This window comes from Brienomyrus brachyistius, chromosome 8 (genome assembly GCF_023856365.1).
Source record: "Brienomyrus brachyistius isolate T26 chromosome 8, BBRACH_0.4, whole genome shotgun sequence".
NCBI classification, from domain to species: Eukaryota; Metazoa; Chordata; class Actinopteri; order Osteoglossiformes; family Mormyridae; genus Brienomyrus; species Brienomyrus brachyistius.
Window position 1 is genome coordinate 15549459 of NC_064540.1, and position 26825 is coordinate 15576283.

A 26825-nucleotide genomic window follows, 5' to 3' on the forward strand; every position below is an offset into this window, starting at 1 on the left:
ACACTATGAAGCAGTGTTATCAGTGCTTGTCCATTGATTCCCAGCTTTTGTAATTTGAAATGGAGGGGGAAAAAAATTTGTGGGTGTTTCAATCACCAAAGTATGGTGCAGAAGCCAAGGGCAGATCTGGAGGGAAGGGACCTGCTGAAGAGCCTGCATGTGACTGTCAAGGGCTGAAGATCGGCTCTGACTCACTCCGTAAACAAGGTGGGAGTGCTGAAAGCTTTTCAACAGAAAGTCAACAAAAGGGACCATGATTTGGCCCGGCGACAGGCTGCACTGCTAAATGACAGCTATTCAGAGAGGCTGGCAAGGCACAGCCAACTCACTGCAGCACAGCATTCCTGACAAGAATCAACATTTTTACCCAAAACTAAAAAATTGCCAGTTTCATGGTATGCTTCAGATGTTTGCATGAAAGCACGTGGAAAAACATGAACAACTAATTCAGGAATAACGCGGGTAAATGGTGGACCAATCTGGCTGCTAAAAGGCTCGATCTGTACGCCTTGGCCAGAGAAACAAGAGGCAACAAAGGCTTGAGTCAGAACCATAATCTTTCACCAAGAACTTCAGCATTCCCCATCGGCTCTCTGGAATCAACAAAGACCTGAGGTTCATCTTCTTGACTGGCCGAGCGACTGCAATGCGGGAAAACTCTCGCATCCCTCTCCCACACGACACAGCAGAAAGGCACATGGCTCAGGCGTGGCAGCGTTGGGTGACCTAGGATTAACTGACACTTAACGGTCATGGTGCCGCCTTGAGGTTCCCCAAATGCAGAGCATGCCTCCCCAGCTCACACCCATCCACCTGGGGGGCCAGGCACACTGCTTATTCCACATACAACCCTGACAACCACATCAGCAGGAATACATTTATAAAGCTAAAACAGTCAATGGCCATTTTATTACCCAAATATCCACAGACCCTGTTGTTATCATTCATTACTGCTTAGCTCAACACCCCAGGTAATTTTCATGACTTACACAACTGGATATTTTCCTGGACCACTGCAGGTTAAGTACCTTAAAGGAACTACAAGAGGACCACAATGGCGACACGAACACCACCCCCCTGCTGCTAAAGATAATGCTACAACAGAACCCATGGCAATAAGCAGGAACCTAATTCTGTGCTTTTCCACCCTGCCTCATGACCAGGGCTGCCTGTAAAAATAGCTAAATGGAGCAGGCTCATTGAAAGCCCACCACAAATCTGGCCAGCAGGGGGTGACGCCGGAGCAGTTACCCAGAGAGACCAAAGCAGCCACGGTAACGGGGGCCCCGAGGGCAGTGCCAGGCAAACGGCAGCACATCTGCTGCCCCCCCCCCCCCCCCCCCCCCGGGTATTCCCCAGCACAGCGGTGCGGGCCCCACTCACTACACGCCTCATCGAAAGCCCTCAGGTCGCTCTCTCAGCTTTCAGCAGTATAAGCAGGAATGAAAGACTGGGAGGGGGAGAGAGGCACACCAAAGCCGTGTGTGTGTGTGTGTGTGTGTGTGTGTATACGAGAGAGGCAGACACACGGGAACATGATCGTCCCCCCTCCCTCTATTCAGATATTCTCACAGTATCGTTTCTGACTCCACCAGGACAAAGTGTAACACACCCCAGCCCCCAGCAGGCTGATATTTAAAACTCAGTGCCTTAGTTTAACGGCATAAGTAAAACATAACCATCAACACAGATATACTGATAAGCCTTCGAGAGCTCTCAGAAAATGTACAGCAAAGATCTGATGAATTTCCACAGAGGGCGAGTACAATTTATGGCGGATAATGCAGTCACAAAATGCCATGTCGGGGACTGGAAACGCATAGGGTGCACCATTTTATGCTGAGCCGACATGAAAATGCTGCTCGTCAAGCAGCATCATGCGCTAGTAGTTAATATAGGGCCACCAGGGGAAAAACCAGGGAAAAAAAAAACACAGAAGGATATCAGTCATTACAAACACCAATCACCCCTTCTTTGTATAACACTTCGCCAAGTAATGACAACACTGCTTTAGTGCCTTAGCCACATCAGTGAGGAAATAACTAACATTCAGTACACTGTCATTAGAAAAGAAGCGGTTTTTCCCCATTACAAGGTCCTGAATGTGTAAGTATGAGATAATTACCTCCAGTCAATCAAACAACTACCCTAGGAAGTGCTTTAGTTATCAGAACATCCAAGAACAAACTTGAACTAAAGCACCAACGCAACAGGACGTCACTGTCACATGACACTGAGAATGGGAGGGAACATCATCAGAATTACACAACACATTTTAAGCTTTTTGCTACGGACTCGTATGGGCAAATTTCCAGGGATGCAAAGTGAAAGTTACAAGCCTTTTGCCAAAGATACCTCCCTCAGAAGAGGAATTTTGCTAAACATACAAAAACAAAAATTATATGAATCTAATAAACACCATTCCAAAATCCAGACTGACTGTGAAAGACATACAATACGTACAATACTAGCTCCAAACACTGTGCACTAGACGATCCCCATCTGTGCAGTCAACCATTAACCTACAACAGTGACCTTTCGGGCTGGTGTTTGCTCACTGAGCTATGCCTAAATCTCCAGATCACAAAAACACTGGACACCTTTCATTTAAGAGCTACTACCCAAAACAGAACCACATAAAAAGAGAGCAAACCTCCAGAGCAGAGATTACTACCACCATTACTTGACAAGACACTCTGTTGCACAGATATATTACACTCAGGTGACCTATAAGCAGATAGGGTGGGTTTGTGTGTTATGGGGGTGGGGTGTAATAAGGCTGTCCTGTACACAGCTTGTGTGCTTGAAAACGGGTGCTGAAGAAACCATTGACTCAAAACCTCCTAAACACACAGCTGAAATGCCACCATCATCTGCACACAGAAGGAGGTCTCTAAGCACTGCGTGGGTGACAACATAGGAAAGGTCTCTTTCTAGATATCAACAACCCACTGTAAGTCTTAAGAAATTATTAAAATAAATACGTCCTTACCTCGTGTAGTCTCCTTTAGCTTCCTACAAAGTGAAGAGATGAAAAATGGAAACTCAGATAACAAGTATCGAACGATGTTTCATGTGTCGGGTCGGACTCCACCCTCATTCCATGCATGTCCAAACTCTGCCTACTATGCATGATTAACTTTAAAAACCTTCGCGTACAGCACTGCACGCATGACACACGACTATGCATCCGTCCGGAGCGCGTGTTCCTCAGCACTACGTATGAAAATCATAATTTGACCGAAACGCCACACCAATGCATCGTAACATTAAAAATCATATAATTAAAAAGAATATTAAAAGTTATGATATTTTAAAAAGCATGAGACATAAAACTGCAGGTGACCCCGCAGCTCAGAAATTCTTGTTTAAACTGGTGCCATCAAAGCGAACTGGGAGAAGATGAGAAACTCGCGCCTCGTACCTGCATTCATTACAGCGCGTGCTGTTTACTTCAGAGAGGCTCGCCACTACAGCACACACACTACTAGTTAGTAACCTAGTTAATGTATGACTGTCCCACACAAAAAGCGAAGCGCGAATTACACAATAAAGGCTTAACTCGCGCTATTCGCGAGTCGATCTGATTTTATAGTATTTTGATTAGTCAGTCGACAACAAAATACTGCGAATCGAGTTTCCCAAAACTCCGGCTAACAAAACAGCGAGGCGAGTGTTCGTACCTGTAATGCGTAAGCGGCTAGTTTGAAAACATCCTCACTCTCCACTTCAATGTCACCCTGTTAGAGAATAATTCGGAATAAGGGGGAGAAAATAAATGAATTAAACTCGAGCGGAGCGTGTGTGCAACCTGACACGATCGCCAGCAGCCGACACACACACACATACACACACATACGGCAGTCACCGGACAGTTACGGGCTGAACCATTAGCGCCCGCAGCCGGGGGCTATAGGGTTCATTACTTTTTAAAAAAATCCCGATATATTACTTTACTCTCACATATCGGAAGAATAAGAAGTCTTGGGGTTGAGATAAAACTGTGATGTACGTGGATATTGGTATAAAAGTGCAGATTTTCTGTAACGTCAACATGGTACGGTCTCACTAGCAGGTTCATCGCTCAAGTTCCCAACGGTAATTACAATTTAAACATTGTTTCAAGTTTTACATATTTATTGTTATTTTTGTTGCAATTTAAAGCGTTTTTAAAGCGATCTGTTTGCGTTTTAGAGAAATAGTAGTCCTGTATCTCCAACGGAGAGTTCGCCACTGACTTAGTTTGGAAATGTAGTCAAACATTGTGAACAGCGTGCAGTTGGTTACTAGGTCACTCATTGAACATCGGGGACAGCTACCAGGTACATGGGTCTCATCCGTCTATGTTTACCCGGTTCTGCAATACCATAGTTAATCGACTAGTTACAATACTGCATATATGCTTGGTGTTAAGGTTGTGGTTAATCTTTGATGTCCAAAAATCAGTTGCGATAAAGAAGTTGTACAGATATATTTGTTAATGTGTGTATAGACTAATGATTATTTCTCCATATAGGCCTATTTGCGTCTACATATGAATTTTAAGTAGAGGTTGGCAAGCAAAGGAAGTCAATGGATCGCAGTCTTAATAATGCAGAAGGTCCATCTTCTGCTTACGATTTTAATTATGCAATAACTATCGCTTCTTATTATATGGGCGCAAAAATATTGTCCATCGCCTTGGTAAAGAAACGATAAAAATCTACATTGGAGAAAACGAGCTGCCTGTCTGATTTAGTGAGAGGTGGGGTATTGCTGAATGGGGTGCCACGCAGTAAGTTATTGCTTACTTTAATGTCATTATTATTTGCAATGGTGTATCCTCAGAATCCCCCTTCTGTGCCGATCTGGGCGTCTGCCAAGTCTACGTGTTTGACTGATCCGGAGTTCCCGTTTTGCCAGCTTTGCTTTGGCCCGTAATGCGGTCTCTGTCTGTCTCGGTCCAGCTCTTAATGCCTGATGGAGCGTTCCCTTTTCTAATACAGACTCCATCCAAAGTTTTGCTAAAAACAATACGGCATTGCCAGTGAGATCCCCAGACTCAGTCTGCCTGCGGGATTCAAGTCGTTTATACACATTTTTAGAGCAGGGGAGAGCAGTGAATTGGTTCATTGTTCTTTCCCTGCTGTTACAGTAAAAACAAGGTTTCAGAAGTCAGCAATACTTATTATTTTGAGTATTATGATCTTGGAGAAGAAAAGCGTTTTTTCGTTAGAATGAATACAGAAAAGATGTTAACAAAAAGAAAATGGGTTCAAATTCTATGAACATAATGAAAAGCTCGGCTGAGCTATTTATTATCAAAATAACCGCCTACCATGCTAGTGCCCGCATAAATGGCGCCTTCAAATAAAAAAGTGCCGGACAGAGACGCGTGTTGCGCTATTCCTTAGTGAACAGCTGTGCTCTGTACCGACAAAGCAGCTGACGAATGCTGGCTGTGATTTCGGCTAAATAAACTGTTTAAACGTTTAGATCTATCGGCAGGGTTTCCTGTGCGGAATTCGACGTAGCCGCCCGTGTTTCACTGCTGTGGTCCAAAAGAATTTTTACTTCGAGCAATTGGCAGCCTTGTAACAACTCATTTCCAAAATAAATTACGCAACTGAATGGCATAATCTGTGGCTCCAAAACGGTTGTTTCCTTATGTAGTGTAAGGAAAATGTTTTCAACTAAATTTCATTAATAATTACTAGCCTTTGGGTGGTAGCTGGTAGTGGAATGGTCCCAAAATTTATATTATATGAATATCTTCATGTGTTGTGTGCACTGATACTGTGTAAGTGGTGATGGATGGATGGATGGATGGATGGTGGAAGGATGGATGAGAAATGCAGAAGGAAAGAAGGAAAGGATCACAGACACTTCTGGTAGCGTTACTGATCTCAGTAGTAAGAATAACTTACATTATACACTGAAGCTTTGGCGTTCAGAAAAAACAGTTCTACTGTGGTGTTTTCTTTCAGAAATGAAAAGTTCTCAATATAGAACCTGGGAATTCAAACACAGGAAATAAACATGAAACAATATTTACATATAAATAACTGCACAAATGATAGGTTTGATTTCTGCAAATGTTTGGAGCACAACTTGACTACACCCAATTGATAATGGTCTACACCTTTACCTTTGTGATATATTTACTTATATGGTGTGGCTTCTAGGGCCAGATGATATGGAGCTGTTGGGACTGATGCCCCCTGCTGGATATCAGGCAGTAAGGCGCAAGCCTGCCACACCCATATCCCACACTGCTGTTACTCGGTCAACTTCTTTTGCTGCTTTTACACTCTAAGCAAGCGAGAGGACCACGCGCAGGACAAACCCTGGCGGATATGAAGAATCACTGTAGTCTGTATTCTTCTTAAACCAGATTGCATGTACGTCATGTGGAAGTTCTGACCTGACCAGGAATTTCAGGGAGATTGGTCCTGTCCTCTTGGAGAAGTCGTGGTCTAGCACTCTGCGGTCCAGCTGCAGCCACTTGCACTGCCCCCTGGGAAATGAGGCACATGACATTTGTCACTTTTTTTTGTCACTTTGTATCACTTTGTTTTCTTTGCTCTTTTCATGATGTTGTTAGGATTCGTTGAAAATATGAGTTTGACCCCTGATTATTAATTTACATAAAGCCTTTTGTGCCGTAATCATTTTGTACTTTGTTTTCCAAGGTGTAATACTATTAAAATTGAATTTTCATATATATTTTTAATATTACACTTAATTTTTAATATTTAATTTTGTAAGAAATGGTACAAGAGATAATAGCATAGAAACGTAATTATCCCAGTAGGACCGTGTGTATTTAAAACAATATACTGGCAGAACAATTTTCTTAAACTGCTCCCTCCCGTACCGTGTCACGGGCAGTTTAGTGGTTAGCACTGTGGCCTTGCCCCTCCCGGGGGTGGGGGTTTGAATCCAAATCTGCTATAGTGTGTGTCTGTACGTGTATGTTTATTTGTTTGCGCATGTCCTGTGATGGACCGGCATCCCGTCCAGGGTGTACCCCAGCCCCGTGCCCCGTGATGGACCGGCATCCCGTCCAGGGTGTACCCCAGCCCCGTGCCCCGTGATGGACTGGCCTCCCGTCCAGGGTGTACCCCAGCCCCGTGCCCCGTGATGGACCGGCATCCCGTCCAGGGTGTACCCCAGCCACGTGCCCTGTGATGGACCGGCATCCCGTCCAGCGTGTACCCCAGCCCCGTGCCCTATGATGGACTGGCCTCCCGTCCAGGGTGTACCCCAGCCCCGTGCCCTGTGATGGACTGGCCTCCCGTCCAGGGTGTACCCCAGCCCCGTGCCCTGTGATGGACCGGCATCCCGTCCAGGGTGTACCCCAGCCCCGTGCCCTGTGATGGACTGGCCTCCCGTCCAGGGTGTACCCCAGCCCCGTGCCCCGTGATGGACCGGCATCCCGTCCAGGGTGTACCCCAGCCCCGTACCCCGTGATGGACCGGCACCCCGTCCAGGGTGTACCCCAGCCCCGTGCCCCGTGATGGACCGGCATCCCGTCCAGGGTGTACCCCAGCCCCGTGCCCTGTGATGGTCCGGCACCCCGTCCAGGGTGTACCCCAGCTCCGTGCCCCGTGATGGACCGGCATCCCGTCCAGGGTGTACCCCAGCCCCGTGGCCCGTGATGGACCGGCATCCCATCCAGGGTGTACCCCAGCCCCGTGGCCCGTGATGGACCGGCATCCCGTCCAGGGTGTACCCCAGCCCCGTGCCCCGTGATGGACCGGCATCCCGTCCAGGGTGTACCCCAGCCCCGTGGCCCGTGATGGACCGGCATCCCGTCCAGGGTGTACCCCAGCCCTGTGCCCTGTGCTTGTTTGCGCATGAAGTTGCAAGATGGATGGGATTCTCTCAAGATTACATTTCTTTTTTTAAAACAATCCTCCTGTTCAATTCCATACTCTGACCATCATATAGATTTAAGACTGCTGTACCTTTCATAATGTAAGGAGGGAGTCTTTATTTAATCTCTGCTGGTTGAAGACATTGACAGGAAAGAGACAGGCTCTGATGACCCAGCCCACCTACTAACCTAGTGACCCTCACAGAGAGAGTGGACTGGATAAGGATGAAAGGATGTCGGTAAACGATCTGTCCACATGATGCTTGTGGTTCCTTTCACCCCGTACAACTTTCCTTGTTTTCTGGGAAGCTGACGGCTCAGTTTATTCCCAAGTGTTAACAGAAAACATGGAATACAGCTGCTTCCAAAATGAAGCACAAGGTAAACATTCAACAAACACGAAGGCTTTTAAAAGACAATCTGTGATCCCCCCCCCATCCCATACATACACACACATGTGTATACATACGTGTACTTACGTGTCACCTGTGTAGGTGATTCCAAAGTACTCCTTCTCCTTAAGGTTAAAGTGGGAAGATACTAAGTCCAGGAGTTCCCTGGACAGGAGCTTTGGCTGTTGGACAAAGGAGTCAGTACAGGGATTTAGATATCCATCCATCCATCCATCATCCACCGCTTATCCGAGGGATTCAGATAGATCCCTGGAATTAAATACCTTACTGATTAAAAAAGACCAGCTAAATCGAAATACATGGGTTAAAAATATAACATTACATACATGAGGCTGATGATACTTTCAAGGCTGACATTCTGTATCGTTTCATTCCTGATCATCACTCAATGCTGACGTCCTTCCAATGATACCCTGCTATGGTCAGGCTGCCATGATACTGCTCAGGCTGCTTCCCCAGCACCCGCAACCACAGGCAGCGGCTGAAGTCATTTTGATGACTTTTGCATTTTGGGATGTAACATTTTCATGCTCCAGAGCTACCACTGAAAGTAATGTGAAGTGTGTATGATCTATTATCTCTATATCTATTAATTTTTATGTGAGGGACTGTGTAGTGTGTATGTGATCTATTATATTTAGGTCCTTTCCATTATAATAAATACTTGGCCAGAATATGATGCATTATACACATCCATTTATTTTTTATAAATGTTTGTCCTAATCAAGTTGCATGTCTATTATATCTATATCTTTTTAATTTCTATGATAAGAAATGTGTGGTGTGTATGGTCTATTTTATGAGTATCCTTTAATTTCTATGATAAGGAATATGTGATGTGTGATCTATTATGTGTATATCCTTTATTTTCTATGATAAGGAATATGTGATGTGTGATCTATTATGTGTATATCCTTTATTTTCTATGATAAGGAATATGTTACATATTTAGCAGACACCGAAGCGACATTTTTTTGATAAAGCAGGGTCAACCACTCTCTGGAGTAGTTGGGGTTAAGGGTCTTGCTCAAACGCCCAACAGTGAAATCACTCCGGGTTTTCAACTAGCAGCCACTCCAGGATTTGAACTAACTCCCAATCACAGGCACAGCCCCACTGAGCCACACACTGCTGCCCCCCCATGGTGTGTGTGATATATGTCCTTGAATTTTCTCCGATATGGACTGACAGTCTTATGTGAATAAATGAGGCCATACCTGTACCATCAGTTCCAGCTTCCTGTCATCCAGGAGGTGAACCTGACAGAGTCTGCCCTCTGTCATCTGAGGAAAAGAAGCAGAACCACACCATCAGCACATCTGCATGCCGCCTGTCTGCCTCTGAGCCCCCTCAGCACATCTGCATGCACCACAGCTGCCCCTGACCCCTGCTGGCCGCTGTGCTGTGTCTCTTTTCATAAATAAGCCTCAGTTGCTGAACGTGTTTGCCCTTATCCAGTGTTCTCAGGCCAGAAAGGAAAAAGAATGGAATTGAAAATTGGATTCCTAGGTGGCGAGTGAAAACGCATTAGTGCGTCTTTGGGTGGGGTCAGTGCGTTTGACCGCTTTGGGTGGAGTCAGTGTGTTTGACCGCTCTGGGTGGAGTCAGTGCGTTTGACCGCTTTGGGTGGAGTCAGTGCGTTTGACCGCTCTGAACCGTGTCCAGGCTGACTCTCCTTTGAGGGCAGGGTCACTACTCTCCAAATGAAAAGTCCGTTACTGTCAAAGATCAAAAAAAATTCCATGCCACTGTCTAAAATATGTGTCTTCTTCCTTTTTCCTGGTAAAACCATAAGATTTACAGCATATATTTCCAAAACATAAATGGGTGCCAGATATCTGTACGCAGTGCAGCCCCAGTTGATGACCACACACACACCATTTTCTCCGTTAGGCTCACATCAGACTCTTGCTTTGAGAGGTTTGCCCTCAGGAATGTGGGTGAGATGGTGTTCAGACACGGTGTCCGCCTGTGCTGACTGAGACGTTTGCATCCTCCTCCACATCATACTGAATATACCCAAGCAATTAAAACTTAGACCAAGACTGATTTTTTTCCTCCTGTTACAGAACAGTCCCCAGCAAATGCTAATTACGCACTAAATGCTGCCAGCCCCAAACCTGAACACTTTATTCTTAGATTCTACATCTAATGTGTCTTTTATACATGCATGAAATGGGTGTTTGTCTACTGTGGCGTCATTGTCTCTGTCATACTTGGTCTCTTGTGTTTTTTATTGTATTGTCTGAAAACAAAGTGCCTTCTGCTAGGGTCAAGGCTGAAGCTCAGCCGTCTGAGCTTCCAGAAAGCATGTGAATGTTTAAGACGGTTCACAGAAATCTGAGCAGTCAGTCTAAATGAATAACATGGGATTCTTTATAATCCGTTTTATTGGAAGGAATTATTGTAGCTGTTAATTACAGAAGCCGCATTGTCCACGGCCAGATTAATCACCATGGTAACCTCTTAAGGGGCTGAGTGGGTGTCATTATGTGACCTGAGGTATATTAATCAAAGCTGCTTTGTTTCGGACAAATTACCTCAAATCACACTGCAGCACATAACAGAGCCTTCGCTGTGGGTATGTAGGTCAGGTCTGGGCTTCTCCATAAATGTGAGACTTACATGTGCGTGAAATTCCCTTCATGGCTGGTTAAATGTAGGAAGACTGGAACCGCAGATTAAAGTACTGTAAAGAAGACGCTAATTAACGTTTAGCGTCAGGGCATTTTTCCGTGCCACGGTTGAGCCTGTGGCAACAAATATGTCATTCAAAACAGTCTGAAGCAAACACGAATTTCTTTTGTTCTAGAGTGTTTGCAATGATGGCATGGTTATCCGTGTCAAGTGTAATTAAATCTCATTCAGAGTATTTTTGTTGTTGTTTTTATGTAGGTGTGAGTCAGTGGAGTGAATCCACAGCATTTCTGCAGTTACTGTAAGCGTCATTCTGCACGGGCGCCCCCTATGGCACTGTGTGTGTAACAGCATTCATGTCATCGCTCCCTGGAATGATGTGCGCCATGTGGGGGTCGGTGCAAGGGTCTCTCCTTAAATTACAATAAAATGACATTCAGGAAGCCACTCTGGGACAACAGAAGTTTGACTGATGGTAACGGAGGGTTGATGCCCGGCTTGGGCAGCTCGTACATTTTCAGCTGCTCCCTTAGACCCCCGACACAAATCTCTGCTGAGCAGCCTCACCCCGCACCCCCCCCCCACAACATGCTCTCCCCCCTGCCCTTCATTCCATGGGACCCACCATCCCAAGGATGCGCCCCATGTTTAGCGTCCCGAGCCGCCCGACACTGATTCACAACAAGACCTGAGACCCGCACCCTGCTGCAGCCCCTAAGAAAGGTCAGCCTCTTAAAAGCCGTGTCACATGATATCCAGTGGGTCTGGCTGACGGGGGGAGGCGGGGGTCATCATTCTGAAACCTTGTCTGGAGGGGATATGAAACTTCAAACAGTGACCGGTGACCTACAGAAGGCTTTACTGGCGGCCCCGGAGCCTTAGGGGCCCTGCTAATGTAATTAGCTGCTAAACTGCCATCCAGGAGGGAGGAACGCAGAGCAGAGACTGACTGAGGGAATCAGCAAGCAGCCACTGAACGGACACTTAGGAACAGCATCTCTGGACATTCCTGGGCTCAGCCAGTCATTCACTACATAAATACAAATTTTTATATGTTATCTTAATAATTACAACAGTTACTTCCACAGAGGCATAAAGTGTATTGGTCGAAACGTAGCCTAACTTTAAGAACCAAAGTAAAAAGCAAAACATATTTAATTTGAATATTTCCCAAAACATAGTGTCCACCGTACATCGTCAGAGGGACTGGCTGAGCCTTTACCAGGCATTCCATCAGCATATGAAACTATAATAGAGTAGAGAGACTTCCACGTATTTACAGCCCGACGAAGCCGCAGATATACAAGCCTACTGTCCAGCCTCCTAACGGCTTCCATGTGTCTGCTAGGTCCTCCTCTTTCAGAGACCTTATAGAGTTCAGACTTCAAGTTCCTGCCCGACATGACATGAGTGGCCAGGCAGTAAAGTCCAGGAAAGGGCCAAAGCTGAAGTGTCCGAGCAGCCCGCAGTGATGACCCTAACCGCTGTGCTGCTACCCCGACGCAGCAGAAAATCAGCCCTTCATGCACACAGTTTGGAAGGTAATGCAGAAGGAGGCCTTACTGACAGACGGATCCTCAAAAGCCACTGACAGCAGCAGAAAGCCATAAATGAATAAGGAAGTTGCCCAGTTTCATTTTAAACATCACTGGCACAGATCGAAACAACCGACGCCTTGAGCTCACAGGTTCCCGTAAAAGCCTCGTCCCACGTGGTGGCCGCCTGGCAGAGAGGACCGCCGGGCTGAACATGCCACCAGGCATCAGCAAGAAGACCAGAGGAGAATCGCACGCTTCACTGACTCACGGAAAAGCAGTCGGTGGTCAGTGAATCGCGATATTAAACCTGGTAGAAAGACTTCAGGTCTGATATATCTGTAACAATCCTTTCGGATTTTTCCGGAAAACAGGCGGTACCTCCACAGGTGTCAGGAACGCAGCTCTGAGAGCGGATTGGCTGATCAAGGCCCTCTCCCCTCCTACCTGGTAGCGGTGGCAGCGCTGTACGAATCGCTGGCATGGCCCCAGGCCGCTCTCGTACCACTCCCGCAGCGCCCGCTCGGCCAGGCCCCACACCAGCCGGCCGCCTCTGAGCAACAGGTCCTCTGCCCCACACATGAAGCCCAAAGCCATGCTGAGGGAGGACTGGCGCTGCGCTGGCTGCGCGCTGAGGTAATGCGCGGGAGCAGCAGGAGGCGGACGCCACGCTCTGCTCTCTCGCCGCTCGCTGGGACCGGGCCAGCTGAGCCACTCACCAAGAGTGCCAGGGAGAGGAGGCCAGAAGTCGGAGAGCGGGCACACAGCTTACACACACACACACACACACACACACACACACACACACAGACCTGTAGTCATATCTTTGTGGGAACCTTACATTAATATTTACAGGAAAAACCCTAATGACAACGCTAACCCTAATGACAACCCAGCCCTTAACTAAGTAATCAAACAAAATACAAGTTATTTGGCATTTTTAGTTTTTTGATTTTCAGAAAATTGAATTTCCCTTGTTGAGACCAAAAAAATGGTCTCCACAACATCATAAGAACAAGTTTTTATCACAATTTGAGGACATTTGTTATACGTGTCTGTCTCTCTCTCTCTCTCTTTCTCTCTCTCTCTGACACACACACACAGACAGAGACATATATAGACTTACACACACGTACACGCACACACTCTTATCAGACACACATTCTTATCTTCATAGACTGTGCCCCACTGTACAACATGAAGAGCCCTCGAAAGCCCACATGTCCATCATACACGGTTTCTCAGAACTTTCCAGAAACTCGTCTGTTGCTTTTTGTCTTTCAACCACATGTGCTGTCAAAATGAAAATGTTCCTGTACTACGATCGCCATCCTTAGCTGAGTCTCACGCCTGACAGGAGTCACACCTGGAATCGCCTCCAGGGCCGAGTCGTTAAAATGCCCCTCTGATCAGGACTCTCAGAGACTTGCTGCACGGCCCGGATTTCTGCAGCCGCACCGTCTCTCTGAGTCTGAAAAGGTCATCAGCTTCCCCCAGAGCAGCAGACAGATCCTGCAAATGAATGCACAGCTACGCTGTGGCATAAGAATAGCGATGAGGACAGACTGCGGCTTTCGCCTGACTCACTGAAACCAAAACGGTGCTATTTAAGTTTGGAAAGTAAAACTCCCTTCTTCCTAAAAATAACCGTTTCTCCAGCTATATCTACAGATTTTACGCTAAATTTATGTGCCATTTGAAATAGCATTGGATAGATTTTTCCATGTCCAAGCTATGACTTGTGTTTTGGGAGTGGAGTGGAGATAACAATGGATGGTGACGCCTTCCTCGGCCCGCAGGGATCCTGTGTCTGTACACAGACCTTCTGCTGAGAGACTGGGAAACATCCCACCCGGCAAATCTGAGGCGCCAAAGGCCGCCTGTGGGCCTCATCCCGCGATGGTGGTTTTACTCCCGGATTGTTCTGTACTTTCACAGTTTATTTTACAAGAGGAGGAAAAAAATCAGTCTTGGTTTAAAATAAGTTTTAATTGCTTGGGTTTATTCATTATGACGTGAAGGAGGACGCAAACATCTCAGTCTAGCCTCTGAGGACCACAAACAGCTCCGAATGACACTAGACAAATCGAAAGTCTGGGTTTTCGATCTGTGGTGCTTTGAAGATTTTTGCCTGGAAACAATATTTTGTTGTTTGTGCGTGCGGATTGGGATGTCAGTGCGGTTATCACACCTCGGAGCATCCAGGGAAGCTGAGGGGAGATGGGGAGGAATGTAGGTGATGGATAATAGGACATCGGGAGAGGCCAGGCATTATTAGTGCTTCGCAAAGTCCTGACATGTCGCGGGCGACCAGGGACCGTGACTCTTCCGGAGCAGCATAACCAGCTACCGAACACAGTGTTCAGGGAACCCCAGACAGTGTACATTTTTGCTTCCTCTCATCTCCCAGCACACCTGTACCAGGAATTCGGTGTTCCTGATTGGCTGAGAGCTGGGAGGGAGCAAAAATGTGGACTGGCTGGGGTTCCCATGAGGACTGGGTTGGGAAACACTGACCTAATGTACCCTCTTCATGTGACTCCATCAGATTTAAATACATCAGGAGAAGCATGGCAATCTCTGATGTCCATAATAAACAAATCTATACGACCGATGCAGATAACGAAAATATCCCACGTTGACATTATAGGAACCTTTTATTTTGTGTATTTCTAAAGGGGGAAACTGGTGATGATTGTGGTGTCATGGAGACAGGCGAATTGATAATGGCTGGGAGCCTGTCGCCATGGTGCTGGGAGCAGCTGGACATGACGGACTATTGGATGACGCACTCTCTCTCACCTACAAATTCACACGCAAAAAACACACCACTCTCTCTTCAAATCATACCGGTCTGCTCGTGCTGTTCGAAATGCCAACAGGCAGAGGACATGTATAACGGCTGAGATGGGGCTCTGCGTGCCCCTGCGTGACTAATCTACTCGCCGGAGACGAGGGAGAAGCACACCAGATGGGGAGGCCGGCTCAGGGATCACCGTAACTGGCTCCGTAACCTCACACATCTCCAGAAGAGGAGCGAAGAGCCGGCTTTCACAGCTCATTATGGAAGCGTTCATGTGGAAACAATATCCTGTTGTTTGTCCGTATTACCGAAATATCCATGTGGGAGCCTGTAGCTGCCACACATAGGGTACAGTGCACGGGCAGGGGCGTGTAAGGACTACAGGGCAGCGGGGGAACGGCAGGAGTGGACATAAGGCACAAATGTGACCCAGGGCCACGGCAGGGAATAGCCCATGAAGGAAAAATACTCACATATGAGGAAACAGGCCCTCGGTCTCTATCAGACATGTGAGTTTATCTGCAGTAGATTAAATACATGTGAAGTGTACAATCAAACAACATAAATTCTACAGGTGAATACAGCAGTTATTTTCCGTTGTTCCTGAAGATCGCCTTCCCAAATCACAATAATAACATAAAGTACCTTTTAATGGCATGCTGTTTTAGAACAGACTTCATAAAATAAATAAATGAAAAGATTTCACTTGTATCACGAAAGAGCGAACATATTGTAAATGTGAATGAGATGTCATAGATTTGTAATCAGGATGTGGATGTGGATGATGGAAGGAAATGTGTTAAAGGCAACTTTACAGCACGACCCAGTACTGGATTAGTATGAGGATGGATATAGCGGCTTATTTAGCACCTAAATCACGCTTCCCGAAATTCCCAACAGTGTTAAAAACCACGAACAGGCAGAACATGAACGTGACAAATAAACAAGCACTGCATTAGCACGGACAAAGCTGATACATTTGAGAAAGTCAGATAACGAGCTGCCATGGTTTTGGTGCCAGGATGCTTTGCGCTGGCGTAAGCGTTAACATTTCTGACAAGGAGACGTTTCTCTGCATCCATATCTGAAATACGCCGAAGTCTGGCATCATTCTTGAGGACCAATGAAAGGAAGAGGAGAGCCGGCCCTCGGCCTTCAGGCGAGCCGACGTGGAAATACCTGGCTGAACAAAATCCAACACGAAATTTTGTCTTTTTAATTCTTTTATGGGGGGGAGGATCGTGCCATTGGAATATGGCCCTAGTGAGTTTGCACCAGCTTTATTTACCACCAGGGGCTTTAGAGGTGGGGGCAGTCAAACAAAAGCTGGTGGAGGACGGGGGCGATGGGTAGTAAATAATGCATGAGGATGAGCAGGCTGCCTGTGTGGGATTTGCTTTCCGAAACAATGCAAATTAATATCCAGCTACAAGGCAAACCCATGCGCACCTAGAGGGGCAGAGACACGATTGCTGCAGGGCGGCAGAAACACGTCTAACGTCCACACGACATAATGTTTGGGGCGGGGGGGGGGGGGGTGCAGACTGTTTGCAGCATTAACGTCTATTATGGCCTAGAGAGCACTAAACAGACTTTATGGGGAGGGGGTTTGACTGAAGGTGGTCCTTTGGGGGTGGGGCATTCTGTGCTCAGTGCCAGCAGAACGTCTCTTCAAGCATAAACAGATCTAGTTAAAAAAGAGAGGGAAATGCCACCTGCTAATTAGTGGGCCTTTGCGTTGCGTGTTTCTCGTTAATCTAACGAACAGAATGAGGCAAACTGACGTTTCCTGAATCACCTGTAAGAGCAGCACGTGACCATAGCTTTGCGTCCCCTCCGTGTCTGACACATATGCCGTCCCCCAGCATCATGGGTGAATGCAGCGGGGTCACACTCACCCCGCGTCACCCAGGGAGACAAAGGCGAGCAGGAGCTTCGGATGCGAGCCGCACGTCACTGAGCACCAGCTGTCACTGTCCCGTGGTGATGTCATCCCCCAACTCCGGGCCGGGTCAGGCAACTGGCGTCACGTGTTACGGGACAATTGCAAGCTGAGCATGATCACCATGTGAGCAGCCCGTTCTGCTTTTGGGGAGGGGGCAGGGGGGGGCTCCCATGCTTGGCAGTGTCTCTCAAACCGGTCCTTAGATTCCCCCAGACAGTCCATGTTTTTGCTCCCTCCCAGGTTAAGTGGAAGTGGCAATAATGTGGACTGTCTGGCAGGGAGCAAAAACAAATGTGGACTGGCTAGGGGTCCCCGAGGACCAGGCTGTGAAGCACTGTGCTAGACAGCCGCTGGGAATAAAGAAAACGGACAGGAAGTAGGTTGTAAAGTCGTACCACTAGGTGGAGCAGTATCACTGATTCGTTTAATTAGCAGAAGGGTTTAAATTAGATTTTAAATGTAGCTTGAAATTATTCATGATATTACTACTGAAGTATTAATAATTGTCGAGTTATTACACCCGATCTGTGAAACCTGTACAGAACCTGTCCAGTATCCTGCCCTGTGAATTCACACTTATCTGAATGAGTCTGATAAGTCTGCAGGACTGGGTCACCTTTTCACATGAAACCACCGAAACTGCAGAACAGCTCTTAATTCTATGAGAACCCGAGTACATCTCACTGATGTCCTGCAGCAGATTCCACCCACTTCAAGGTCAGCAGCTGCCCCAGTCATTACTGGCCCACTTAATCATAAGGGGGAGGGGCTTATGAAGGCAGCAACACCGGAGAATAGGGTCGAGTGTCCCCCATGTCTGCCGCATCAACCAGAGATCACTGAGCCTTCAGCTGACACAATATAATGTGAAAAGATGGATCTCCTTAAGGGCCGTCCGCGGATTTGCCAGTCTGAAACACACCATGTCAATATTTAAATAACAGGGTTTCCCATTAGATGTGTCACAGGACCTGGGCTCCACAGCCCTCTGCAACTGCGCTCACTCCTCCGGCCTGGCGCCTTCGGGACCTTGTTGTTGAGGTTTGAGAAAGCTGAGCGTCAGATGTGGGGTTCATCTATGGCTCGTTTATTTCGTAAACAATGGATAGGACCCGCCTCTGAGGGCCAGTGTGGGCGGACAGCTTCCCACAAGAGCAATCTGGGCTTGTCATGCTGAAGTTATAAATCCATGCTGTACACAGATGTGGAGGATAAAAAATAGTTTTTGGACATGCAGCGTGCAAATGGCCGACTGCTCAGATGGTTTCTGGGTCTTCAGACCATCCATGCTGCACTGAACTGGTGGGGGGCTGGGGGCGGGAGTTAAATAATTAAAGTTAAAAATGCATTAATGAGTCTTGGGATCAATAAGCAATCAGATTGTAACAAACATTTTGTCGTTTCAAGCTGGCAGAAATGATAGCGATATGATCTATTAAATAGACACTGAGGTCATTTGACCGCTGTAGGTCTCCAGGCTAATTCAATCAACTCTCTTAATTAGATTATTGGATCAATTCCATCTGCTGTCCATGTTTGCTGGGCCTTTCTATGACTGAGGACATAATAACCCTGTGCATCGCCTGTTCCCCGTTAGCAGGACACTCACGCATCTTTGGATAATGATCACACAACGGCAGCATGTCTGGGAGTTGGTCCTGCGGCTTTCTGGCCCTATTCACCTCCGCTGCTCCTCAAGGGGACCTCATTTCCAAGAGATGTCAGGAGAAGGAGAATGACTGGCTGGCCATCTTTCTCCATGCATTTTCCAGAGAAAGTTCTGCTAAAATCAGTCATTCTATTGACCTTGAGGTGCAGGCATGAATGCAGATTTCACTGCATTATTTCTTTGCTTTTTCACAAGCTGTCACTAATTGTCACTAATTAGAAGCCACCACATGTCCAGAAAATCAATGAATAACGATAAATAAACATGAATATAACCTTGAAGTGATGTCTTCATGGCATCAGGAAGTAAATGAAAACACTCCAAGGGGAGTCTCATGAGACAGTCTCTCTCTCTCTCTCTCTCTCTCTCTCTCTCTCTCTCTCTCTCTCTCTCTATCTCTCTCCTTCCCAGTCTCCCTGTCTTTCCTCCTCTCTCTCTCCTTCCTTGTCTCCCTGTCTCTTTCCTTTCTTCTCTCTCCCTGTCTCTCCCTTCCTCTCCCTCCCCCGATCTCACCTTCCTTGTTTCCCTGTCTCTCTCCTTCCCTCTCTCTTCTTCCCTCTTCTTGTCTCTCTCTCTGCATCTCTCTCTCTCTCCTTCCCTCTCTCTCTTTCTTTGTCTCCCTGTCTCTCTCCTTTCCTCTCTCCATATCTCTCCCTCCCCCGCTCTCACTTTCCTTGTTTCCCAGTCTCTCTCCTTCCCTCTCTCTCCCTCCCTTTCTCTCCTTCCCTCTCCCTAACCCTCCCTCGCTGTCTGCCTCCCTCTCTCTTGCCCCAGCAGCTCTCCTGCCCTTGGAACGCCATCCCCAGGTCTCTGCCAGCGCCACCAGGTGGGTCCGTGTTTCACTGCCAGACCCAGGAACCTGTTGCTAGAGCACTGTGGCGTTCCTGGACCGGACTGGGCCTCGAAGCCTGCGTTATACTGCCGCTGGCCTCCATTTGACTCCACACAGAAGTCTGTGTCCGTGCAGTTTAGGGCACTCCTGGCATCCTGCTGCATGTTAATGGGTGAAAACACCACTGGCCATTACTGAGGCCGGTATGGAGGAGAGACCGACCAGCACGAGGGAATCTCCCCAAAAACCACCTCCGTCATACATGCATGTCCAGACACCTGGATTACAGGGCAAACCTGCAGGAATATTGCGCAGGGTTCAGTCAGAAAGCTCACTCTCAGCTGTCAGCAGAGCGTTTGGCCTGCCTGGATGTGAAAGTGGGTCTTAAAGGGGACCGCTCGGGGCCTGGACACTCGCTGTGTCCCTCCTGCTTACAGATCACAGCCATCTTACCGGCCCTCAGGACTGTGTGACCCCCCCGGGGCAGGGGCGGCTGATCCAGCTTCCCAGGAAGTTGCTTGTCAGTGTCTGATTCACAGCCAAGACTCTAAACTATCCAAAGCAGCACCTCAATAAAGCACGATGCCATCTGTGGTGGAGGAGACGCTTGTGGATGTGCAAACGGTCGCTGAGAGAGGGGGGAGGGGTCACAGGTTGACGGACCGAGGATCGTCTCCTCTCTATATAACTCTGTATACTAACCCCCTGGGAACAGATAAATATATCCTCTCCATCTCAGGTAGCTGGTGACTCTATCCACCGCACAAATACATTGTGTACCTGTTTTACATCATCGTCCATTGCTGAAGACCAGCTTCAAAACTCAAGAACAGAAGTACTGGGGATGGCAAAGATCCCCTGACGGTCCTGCCCCACCCTGAACATCAAGGATACATCAGTTGCATCCTCGCCAAATGAGACCAAAGCCACGAATCACTGCACACCAAGTTCATTCTTGGGATGCAAGTTAGCAAACTCCATCCCAGCACGGTGAAGTAGGCGATTTCCACCCATCAGCAGTTCGGCGCCTCATGAATGTGAAGGTGACTGCTGACTCCGCCTCCAGAGAGCTAGCACAGGTCTCCCCGGGAACGCTCTGGTCGTGGGGGCTCGGCCACTGACAGACGGCGGGAATCTGGACGGCTGCCGGAGTGGTCTCAGTGGAGCCCGGAGTGTCTGAGTACTCAGGAGCAACCGGAAGTCTTTCCCACTGGTAATAATTACCTAGACACTGCAATACGCTTCATTTTCAGGTCACTTACTCAAGCAGTAACGTTACAGCAGCTGCGTGCCTCACAGCTCGCTCACTTCATTCCACTTCAGCCAGTTCATATGAATAATCACCAGTCAGACCAGTCAGGCTGGAGGCAGAGCCTGAGACACACACCAGCCTTCGGCAGATCGAGTTAGCGCCCTCCTGTGGCCCACAGAGGCAGCGGACGAGAACACCTTAGGACGGATTCAGATTTGCTGAATGGGTTCAGGGGGGTGGGGCTGGACTGCCGGGAAGATTTCATGCTTCCCTTTGACTAGCTGCAGCGGGCGTGTGAGAACTCACACACGGGGCTTTAACCACAGAGGTGTATCGATCGGCTGCGTTTCCAGACCAAGGGCCACAGGAATCAGTGCCGCTTAAATCTATACAGGCCCGATGCTGTTTCCATGCCAGCAAACCCGGACATACGGTCCCCAGTGTCGAGCCCCGCCTCCGATTCAGAATAAAATCCATTTAATCGTCATTAACATTCACGTCCCGCAGCATCCTAGACATGAACGCTAAGGGTGTCTGGGCGGTGCGTGGGCACGGTAATTAGCGGAGGGCTAATTGCCAGATTCCTCTCTTGTGGGCAAGAGAGAGCAAACGGAGTGGGAGCCCAGCCGCCAGTTGATTCTCGGCAATATAATTCTAAATGAGTTCAGCGTTGACGTGGAAACAGACGGGGGGAGGGGTCTCTGGGGCCTCCGATTACGCAGACGCTGACCCCGCCTTGAGGTACTGCTGGCACGTCGTAGTGCTTAAGTGCAGCGGCGACTCTCAGGCCCAGACAGCTCGACCTGCCAGATTGGTCTGGCCTGAGAACTGGCTCCTGGAGGGCGCCAAACTGGCTCCAAGCTCAGGGCCCAGAAATTGCCCAAACACGCACCCTTCCCGTCGACATCAGCAGAGATAAAGCGCGTAAGCGTAAGCGTGCATATACAGATAGTACATCTCCGCATTTCATTAGTTAGTACCTTCTATGACAGGCCTGTACTCTCTGTTATCAAAATTGCAAAATGAATATTGTATATGTACATTTTATCCTAACAGGTAGTTCTTATAACAATTTTGGTCAGATTCATGGTGTCCTTCATACATTCCTCTGTTTAATGAAGAAAATAGACTGCAGCCAGTTACGGTTTTGGGATCTGAAACTCACTCATATAATCCAAAGAAAAACTTTAACTAAATGTCCAAAACTCAGTCTGTTCACAGAATTTTTTTTTTAAATGTATCCCGTGGGAAATTTGGTCTCCGATTGTGGTTAATGTAATATATTTTTAAGGGTAGAGACATCCATCCATCCATTTTCCAAACCGCTTATCCTATTGTGTCACGGGTGGTCCCGAGCCTACACATGCACACCTACAGGCAATTTAGCAACTTAGCCTCAGCATGTTTTTGGACTGTGGGGGGAAACCGGAGTACCCGGAGGAAACCCCACGACGACATGGGGAGAACATGCAAACTCCACACACATGTGACCCAGAGAATCAAACCACCATGCCGCCCCAGGATAGAGACAATTAACTGATATTACTAGATGGTCATTGTTATGTATGTCAATGTTGATCCACACTAAATTTCAAGAAATACTGAAAAAGAGGCCAAAATACTCAAAAGAACTATTTGCCTAAGTACTCTGGGTGAAAGTGGAATCCAGCCCATGTCCATGACCAGTGGCACCGTGCCAGTCAGCAGTTTTCCTGAGCACATGTTTTTGTGCCAGAGGAGTTCATGGTGGAGACCCACACAAGCCCAGGAAGAGCATGCAAGCTCCTTTATTAGCAGCGGATTTAATCCAAAGCAATGTACAAGGGCCCAGAGGTGACCGCGGGACTGGATCCAACAACCTTCCCACCACAGAGTCCCAAGCCGCTGTCCCACCTGGCACACACGCAGTGCAGGGACAGCAATCAAAGTCCCATCCATGGGGGAGTGAGACGACCGTGCTACACACGTCAGAGTCTGCCACCCGAGTTTACATCGCTGTCTGGTGGAGTGACATACGGCAGGAGTCTGCAGTCTGGATCCAGGTGAATTTTGCATGTTTGCATCGGCAGATCTGCTCAGAAGCTCTCGAGCTGCTTGGGACAGACACGTGAACTACAGCTCGGTTGATTTCAGCCGAAGGGGTCGTCCAAGGACATTTGCTTTCTAAAACTGCCACAGTTTTGCTCTGGCCATGTGATTTGGATCATTATGCATCTGAAAATGAATTTCTGCCAAGGCTTTTGAAGAGCGAAAGAGGTTTTCATCCAGTGTTCAATCCATTTAACTCCTTTATCAAAAACACCAAGTCTCTCAGTTCCTGCTGAGAAGAGGAATGTTTATAGCCCTGAGCTAACACCACACTGCCAAAATGGGGGGGGTGAGTATTGTATCTTATATGCACGGTATTTATTCCTGGAGTGTTGTAATGGTGTGAAAGTTAGGACAATTCCAGGGGCCATAAAAAAGTGTAACATAACTGGATTGGTCTGGGTTGGGGGCCCGATATGATATGCTGTCAGGGGGCCCGAAATCTCTCACACCACCCCAGTTTATCCTGAATGATTTTGGTCCAGTTTTTCACTGTCCTTTCAAAACCACTGTGGTACGTTACACTCTGCACCAGGCTCAGTCAGGTATCCCTCATTTTAAAATTCTTTTGGCTTGTAATTATAAATATATAAATATATATATATATATATATATAACCTAAACACATTGATAAGTAAAGTTAATGCGATAGCATTTTGAGCTACAGAAACAGGTTATAGTTTTTTACTTGTCATTTCTAAACAGATGTAATGTTGAACTGCAGGATGTACACTGAGCCTGTTTTCTTTGCCATGCGCCCCACTGCGCACTGCTGCCCTGTGTAGCAGAGAGAGCACTTCCTTTTCGGCACAATACCGCCACTTCCGCGGAGGGTGAGAAGGCCACCCTGCCTTTGACAGGCCTCATTTTCCCGTCTCCATCCTGTCACTTCACATCAGTCGGTTTCATCCAGGATTTCCTCTCATGGCTAAAGCGGCTGCCCATCTCCATGCCGACGGAGAGCCGGATCGCCGGATTCCTGTTTGTGGAATCCCCACCAGGATGCTGCCACGTTTAAGGACTCAGTCTGGTTTATAAACAGCAGCGGATTGTCCTTGGGATTTAAAGGACACCTTATAACGGCTTTCCAAAAAGTGCCCCCCCACCCCCCGCCTTTTGTTGCGTGTCATTTCCTGGGTTTCTCTGGAGGACAGGGGAACCAAGATCCGGTCCCCAGGACCATGGCCCTGCGTATTTCCAAAAGTGCTATAAATAGTGCAGGCTCACACCTGAAAAGGCAGGTGAAGTGACTAAGTAATTAAACAAATCCCTCAATTCATCACTTTATGCACTTCCTGCTGAACCTTACATGTTTTCTTCAGCAGCAGAAGTCCCCAGAAAGCGAAAGTCACTGTAAAATACGTCTTGCGTTATTATGCACCCCCCCCCCCCCCCCCACCATGCACCCAGCTATGACACATGAACTCACTTGCAGCCCCTTACTTGGACTTTTTAATCTGATTCCCAGACCTCTTAGGGCCCCCCCACATGCACCGATACAGTTGCTATGAAGCTCTCGTTCCGCTACAGTCACACGCCAGCATTTTACACTCCTTTGGAGTTCAAACCGATAACAGGCAGCGATCCAGGCTGAGATTATGCAGTCCTGCATTGTATCAGGACCTACCGAACGCACTGAGCTGAGCAATCGATACGGTAGAAGCAGATTTTCAGGCGTAACGTAAGGCAGCCTCACATCAGGAGGTTTTTTCCCCCTGCTGCAGCCAAGCTACACATTTGTATGGGAAGAGGGAAACAGGCTGGTTGGAGAATTCATTTGCATCCTGCAAAGCAGGATGTGCACATTACTCAGGGTGCCGTGTCAGCTTACTCATTGTATCTGGGCCGACTACTGAATCACTTTGTCTTACAAAATTGCTATGTGGAAATAAATCTACTAACAATTAAACCCGAAACAGAACTGAGGTTTTACCGTGTTCCGATTTGCCCTTAAAGGCATTTCTCGTCTGATGGTGCATGTTCCTTTAAAAGTGTTATATCGATGAACTCATTAATCCGCTACAATAGGCAGATAACTCTTCGTCCTGCTGGCCGGGGCCGTTGATGGACCCTTCCGGACAGCTAATGGCCGTCCTGAATTGGAACCGCTGACCTCATTAAAAACGCTAAGGCGGGCTGCTCCGCTTTGCTCTGGAAACCACTCAATGTGTGCGGGTGGGTGGCTGGGTGTCTGTAAGCATGCAAGCTCCTGGTCCCAGTAGAGCTATAAAGACACTCCTCAGTAAAGAAATATGCTTAGAATTTACTCTTATGACTTAGCAGAATAAACAAAAAAAAAATTACAATACAACATACACAGATTTTTGAGGACCGTGTTTTATGGAACAAACACACCATATCAGAACACAAAAATCATTAAATACACTTCTTTTGTGGTTCTTTAGTATTTTGTCGTTTTAAGTGTGAAAAGCTGCATGACAATGTTTCCTTGAGTTTCCTCTGAGACAAAGCAGAAGACACACTAAACATATACTGACGCAAAACTTATAAAGGATGGGTGCTGTTTATTCCAAGAAACGGAAAACTCAAAGTGAAGTTGTAAAACTAGTTTTCCGGACCATAGTCTTTGAATCCTGTGCTTTTCTTTATCCCACGATGTCTGGGGTGTTGTTAATCAACACATCCCGTGTGTGTTTACAGGAAAACGGGAGCTGAACATAAATCTGCCACACGAGGCTCGTTGCCCCCCCAGCCAACAATGGAAGTGGGACAATCACTCGTTACAGGTGCTGTGATCCGCCCTTCCTCACTTTGCAATGAGACCTGCTTTGTAATTCGATGAACCAGACAGTTATTAGGAATTTACACACTGCCTCCGGGAGATCTTCCGTTTTCATTCATTGCACGTATGTTGCATTTTTTATGAAAATTTAACCCCAGTATCGAGTCAATTTGTACTGACAGGATAGGTTTGTCGCAGTGAGCCAATAAAAATATTAAAATGTATCAAGCATATTGAGTTTATGCTACATACATTAGAATTAATACATTTTGACAATTACATGACTAATCAATTGCACGAAGTGTAACAGTTAATATAATTACAGGCCATTTAATGTGTTAATATCTGACCAGCCACAATAACGCCACGATTTCATTAGTGATAACCTGGGACATATTAATCACAGGACACAAAAGTGTCTGGTTAAGTTGTAAAACTAAGTGTGCTACAGGCGACCGCAACTGGTTAGAGCCCACAAAGAACGTCAAGCACAAGCAAACGGCCGCGTGTCTCCTCATCCTACAGACATACATGTACACAGACGGGGAAATGTGGCCGATGGATACTAAACATGGTGCGGATATGCGAGACCAGTCAACCCTAACAAATAATAGCTATTTAACGAGCAAAGGAGGCACAGCAGCCAGAGATGCAGTTACTTAATAGTAACGGGAGCATATGCGGCTGTACCGGTAACGGCAGCCTACTGTCATAACAAAGGCAGGCCAAACGCATGCTACACAGGAGTGGCACTTCACGTATTCTTTTCTCTCTAGATTTATGACAAAAGACATCAACACGAATGCAAACACAGCAAAATGCAAAGAATGAGTCATCTGGGTGATCCTTAAGGATCTGGTGTGGATCCCGGTCTCGGCGATATACGGATTACTTCACCCAACATGTTCGCTGAAAATTAACTATAAGCAATGCGCAAAATATAAAGCGCTTATGTCTGTACGCAGATATCGCTCATGCTTCATAAATAACACATTTTTCTATATCGTGCTGACAGTATATCTCAAACGCAATGTGTATTTAAACAGTAGA

At 47.2% G+C, this 26825-nt stretch overlaps 1 protein-coding gene and 1 long non-coding RNA gene across 5 annotated transcripts in view; one reads left to right on the plus strand and one right to left on the minus strand.

Annotated features, from left to right (window-relative positions):
* The window catches only part of frmd4ba (FERM domain containing 4Ba), a 41574-nt gene that overhangs the window by 14486 nt on the left and 263 nt on the right, over window positions 1-26825 (minus strand). For 3 of the 4 annotated variants that reach the window (XM_049022204.1, XM_049022205.1, XM_049022203.1), the window contains exons 1-7: window positions 12891-13055; window positions 9489-9554; window positions 8338-8432; window positions 6404-6496; window positions 5907-5991; window positions 3684-3740; window positions 2993-3015 (exon numbers count right to left, since the gene is read on the minus strand). In XM_049022204.1, the coding sequence (XP_048878161.1) occupies window positions 2993-3015; window positions 3684-3740; window positions 5907-5991; window positions 6404-6496; window positions 8338-8432; window positions 9489-9554; window positions 12891-13040 (569 nt within the window). In that variant the 5' untranslated portion in view covers window positions 13041-13055. Of the gene's footprint in view, window positions 1-2992; window positions 3016-3683; window positions 3741-5906; window positions 5992-6403; window positions 6497-8337; window positions 8433-9488; window positions 9555-12890; window positions 13056-26825 lie in introns of those variants that run through there. The other variant, XM_049022207.1, reaches the window with a different exon arrangement.
* LOC125747244 (uncharacterized) lies at window positions 3874-8954 on the plus strand. The gene is made up of 2 exons (XR_007399271.1): window positions 3874-4098; window positions 4195-8954. It is a non-coding gene; the product is annotated as an uncharacterized LOC125747244 (long non-coding RNA).